General features: G+C 36.0%; 1 protein-coding gene across 1 annotated transcript; it reads left to right on the forward strand.

Annotated features, from left to right (window-relative positions):
• On the forward strand, window positions 1-3,901 carry LOC105159751 (jmjC domain-containing protein 7). Its single transcript, XM_011076942.2, has 4 exons — window positions 1-936; window positions 1,486-1,661; window positions 2,894-2,964; window positions 3,046-3,901. Exons 1-4 carry the CDS (start codon window positions 259-261, stop codon window positions 3,267-3,269), a joined length of 1,149 nt encoding a protein of 382 aa, XP_011075244.1. The 5' UTR covers window positions 1-258; the 3' UTR covers window positions 3,270-3,901.

Below are 5,126 nucleotides of genomic sequence, written 5' to 3' on the forward strand. Positions count from 1 at the left end.
AAATCATACAAAATTTGAAAGTACGCAGGAGGACTTGTAAGCCGACGAAATCATGGGCTGTTGCAAGAAATTCTCCCTTAATCCAACTTATATTGAAAATCTGTGCTATATTCTGATAAATTTAATGAATTGCTAAATATCTTAAAATGGGATATAATTATTTGATTCCAGCGAAATCGATTTCAGGGGAGCTGTGATTCTTGAAGTTTACTACAAGAACTTCAACAATCAGTAGGAATTCAATCACAGTGTTCATCAATGGCGGAAAGAATTGAATCCTCAGTTCAGAATCTATGGCAAGAAGTGAGAGAGCTAAGCCTGGGCACCCCACCCCACATAGACCACCTCCCCACCCCACCCACCCCACTCCAATTCCTCCGCCACTACGTTACCCCGAACAAGCCCTGCCTCATCTCCGCCGCCGTCCCCCACTGGCCTGCTCTTTCCTTATGGCGCTCCGCCGCCTATCTCCGTACCACCCTCTCCACTACTTCCGTTTCCCTCCACCTCACTCCCACCGGAAAAGCCGACTCTCTCGCTCCTCACCCCACTTCCCCCTCCGCTCTCTGCTTCGCCTCAGCACATGTCCAAAAGCTCCCTTTTCCTGAAGCGTTGGACTCGGTTCTGGCGTCGGGTGAAGAGAAAACCGTGGCGTATTTGCAGCAGCAGAATGACTGCTTCCGTAGCGAATATGGGGCGCTGGCGGGGGACTGCGAGGAGCATATTCCGTGGGCGACCGAGGCGCTGGGGTGCTCGCCGGAGGCTGTGAATCTGTGGGTCGGGAACCATTTCTCGGAGACTTCGTTTCACAAGGATCAATATGAGAATCTTTATGTTGTGATTACTGGGGAGAAGCGTTTTCTGCTGCTTCCCCCCACCGATGTTCATAGAATGTACATCCGTGAATATCCCGCTGCTCAGTATTGCTATGACCAGGTAGATTTTCTTTTCTGGGATTGAACAATGAGGGGCTCAAATTTATTGTTTTCACGACATTGATTGCTTGTGAGTTTGATTGTTTGGTTGTTATGTGTAATTGATTATATTAGTGGAGGAAATGTAATAGAGTGGTTTGTGCAAACAATCTTGGAGTTAATTACATTGCATCTATATTACACTGTTGTATAATCAGTTGGTAATTTAGAGAGTGTTCTTGCAATGTAAGTGGTTGAGGATGTTGATTCATCAGTGTTCTTTAGTAAGTAGGGACAGAACAAGAGGAACGAAGACACTTTGCTGAATGGACTTTGAAAATGTTTGGTTTTTATAGATTTGTAGAGGTGAGAAATATGCATACTGTTCGGATGTTGTGAGGAAATAATGTTCATTTATAAACGCCTGTTCTTTATATCAGTTATATAGGATCGGGCTTTTATAAATTTGAAGAATGATGATGCTCAAGATTAATATAAAATGATTCCTTGGATTGGATGCTTATCTGTGAACTAAACTCGAGAAGTTTGTGCCGTTGTTGGTGTATCATAGGATAGTGGAGAGTTTACACTGGAGCTAGAGGATCCAGTTGCATATGTACCGTGGTGCAGTGTGGATCCGTACCCTTTGCCTGAGGAGAAACAGAGAGAAGTGGAGAAGTTTCCCTTGTATTTCAATGGACCAAAGCCGTTTGAAGTTACAGTTAAGGCCGGGGAGATGCTTTATTTGTGAGCTTTTCGTTATCCTTGAAATCTTGAATTTTTTGTCTGTTGTTAGAGATTTTGATTTCCCCTATCTTGTGTTCGGATCATTGTATTTGTTATTAAGGATTTGAAATCTTTAAGAACAAATTTCAATGATCCGAACACATGGGGAAATCAAAATTTGTAACAGACAAAAACTTCTTCAAACTTATTTGAATAAATTGCATCAAATCCTTGAACTTTCATTTTAAACTACGTTTGGTGGCACTGTGATGAACTTCACCACATCCATTTCATGTGGAGTCATTGAAATTCTTGCTTTAAATCCTTCCATCCAATCCAAATTTATCGGTCCAAACACAACATTGAAGAACTTAGTTATGCTTATAAAAACTGTCCATGCTGTTAATTTCTGTCATTTGAATGCTTATATTCACACTTCACAGAGAGGGTAGTTGGATTTTGGAGGTCGTGTTGGGGTCTTAATCTTTCATCTTGCTTAGAAGTGATCTTGGATTAAGAAAAAAACGGTGAGGAAATAAATGTTGCCGTAAGGAAAGGAGTATTACTGTAAGAAATAAGAATATTATTTGATGATCGGATGAAATTTGTTGTCAAATTTTTCATATCCTTTATGTGGTTGATTTATGACAAAGTAATATGGTTTTACAGTGGGTATATACAATAACATCGGCCAAACATGATATGACTGAGTTTTAACAATTTGCAAATACAATGGAGATTGGAGAGTATATGCCTTGTCTGTTCAATTTATATGCCTTTTCTGAATACTTAGACTGCATTAATGAATTAAGATTGTCCAAGTCTTGATATGCAGTGTAGTTTGGAATTTCAGCCGAGTCGCTGACGCAATCCACAAGCATCATAATGTACCTTAAACATCAGAGGATTCTACTAGGTTAAATACAAGTTCCTTGAGGTCTATGATATATTATGACATTCGAAATTAATCAGCGGACACTTATTTATCTGATGCATGGTTCAGTATTTTCCAGTTCTCAACTGTCTATATATATTGCTGTAAGAATGAAGTTGGGCCCTTAAACAGAAAACCTGAAACCTCATGTACAAAATTTTCGTGACATCCTTAAACTTTTCTTTCTCTTTTACTTATTTTTATTTTCCATTTTTAGGTTCTGGAATTTCGTCGATACTTTACAGTTGAAGTAACTCTTTTGCACGTCATTTGGTCGATTAGACTAGTTAACGACAGTTTCATTTCGAATATTATGCAGGCCTAGCATGTGGTTTCATCATGTTCTACAAAGCCCAGATGAAACGGGACTCACTATCGCGATAAACTACTGTACTAACATTTAAACCCTTCTTCTAGTTTTTACGCCCCGATTTCAAGATTTAAGTTCCAAAGTTACTTTTTATCTGACAGGGTATGATATGCAGTTCGATATTAAGTATGCGTACTTCAACTTCCTGCAATCTATACCTCATTCATTATCCAGTGATCTGGGATGGTGTGAAACGAGAAATGTGGAATCAAGTCGCAATAGATCTTTTTACAATTCAGGAGATGAATCAGATATTATTGTATCTCAGGCTGTTGGAGACACCAGGGACAATGAAGAGCAACCAGAAAACATGTCTCAGGATTAGGATTTGCCACGACATTTCTCAGGCTATTACACACTTGTCATTTTCTTACTTTGGGTTTGGATAAACCCAATTCAGGCCAAAGTTTCTCGGAGGACTAAATATGAATTTTGACTAGACCGTTGTTGTGGCTGCTGTGACGAGCAGCGGCAAGATTTTCAGAATACATAACATATTCAAGAGCATATTCCCTATTTTGATGATTTACTGAGGCTGTCTCCCTGCTAGTTGGTCGACAAAGCAGACGTTAGCCCAGTGACACGACCACTACTAATAAAGACAGTAGAAGAGCATTTTTCATAGGAGCAGCAACAAGTGGTCGATGTCATTGGGACGCAACAGTATGCATCGGCTCTCGATTCCTTTTACAGACAGTATTGAGCTGTTGTAGGTCCTCTTTCTGGATACTGAGAAATCTTTGTAGTGCTTTTTTAAGTGAAAAAATAGATTAGATTTTAGTTGCAGTTGCGCTCAAACTGATATTTCGCCAGCGTTCTTCGTTGCTATGGTTATCTACCTATTCGGTATATAAATAGATGTTGCATTCGGTACTTTGTGCGATGGTTATCTAACTCTTTGGCATATACTAAACATCAAGGCAGGCAAGACATATGTTAGGGTCTGTTCAATTTGTCCTATCTGTTACGATTTTTTCGTATTTATAAATTAATTTTTTTTTAATTTTAATTCTCACATGTATTTTTCATTTGATGACTAAAATTTAAAAGAATTTCAACTCTTGCGTGCAATGTGAAAAAAGTTACAATAAATGGAACTAAATTTAAAATAATTTTAACATATGTCACCAAAAATACGATGGTTTTCAAAAACCAAACTACTATAGATCTAGACTTACACCCATATTCTTTCTTCCAATTGAAATTGGATGCTTGATTTTAAAAGCATTATGATTTCTATGGTCATATCAGGATTTGAACTGTAAAACTCAAACAATCAAATATTATTAGGGTTTATTTGGATTAATGAATTTGAATCAAAGAATTAAGTATTATTGGGTTTTAATTGGATTAATGAATTTGAATTTGAATGAAGGATCTGGACAAATAATTAGAAAGATTTTATATTAAATAAATTTGTCTTATATTAGTAAAAATAGTTAAAATGGGATGAAGGATTTCAAATCGTTTGTAAATTATCCATCAACCAAACATGAGATTGCGTAAAAGTGGATAAATCTACGTGCACTTGAACGTGACTTAGTTTTTCTTTATTCAATATACTTACATATTAAAAATTCGAAAATAATTATTAATACTTTAAATTAAGGATAAATTACAATGGCCTTCCCTAAAATATGGTATAATTATAAATATTTTCTTGTTATTTGAAAAATTACTTATATCTTCCTGATTTTAACAATCGTCTAATAATTAGCCCATTCCCTTAGTTCCCGTTAGGTTTCCATCCATTGTTTGTGATGAACTAACCAAAACGCTCTTGTAAACTAAGAATTATAATTTTATTTATTTTTTAAAAGTTTTTTGTTTTTATTAAATAAGTGGAAAAACTTTTTAAAATTTTTCAAAAATTTTATCCGGCCCATCCGATTTACAAATTTTTAATTTTATTTAAGAAAAATAACAATAAGAGTATAGTTAACAATTTTATACCTTCATCCAAAGATGAAATAATTTAATCAAACATCAGAGGGGTATTTGTAGTTTTTTAAATAATGAGAGGGTATTCGTAATTATGTCAAACCTCATGAAAAATTATTATAATTTATCCTTAAATAATCTCGTAGTACTATAAAATTAGACTTCTGAACACATTCGTGAGATTGGAACTTTTCAATTTTTTTTTCATTGCGATCTATTATAAATGAAGGGATAATTATAT

This window comes from Sesamum indicum, linkage group LG1 (genome assembly GCF_000512975.1).
Source record: "Sesamum indicum cultivar Zhongzhi No. 13 linkage group LG1, S_indicum_v1.0, whole genome shotgun sequence".
Lineage (NCBI taxonomy): Eukaryota > Viridiplantae > Streptophyta > Magnoliopsida > Lamiales > Pedaliaceae > Sesamum > Sesamum indicum.

Coding starts and splice junctions, on each gene's coding strand:
- LOC105159751 (XM_011076942.2), top strand. CDS start 259: ATGGCGGAAAGAATTGAATCCTCAGTTCAGAATCTATGGCAAGAAGTG. Junction 937..1,485: donor CTCAGTATTGCTATGACCAG/GTAGATTTTCTT, acceptor GGTGTATCATAG/GATAGTGGAGAGTTTACACT. Junction 1,662..2,893: donor GCCGGGGAGATGCTTTATTT/GTGAGCTTTTCG, acceptor AATATTATGCAG/GCCTAGCATGTGGTTTCATC.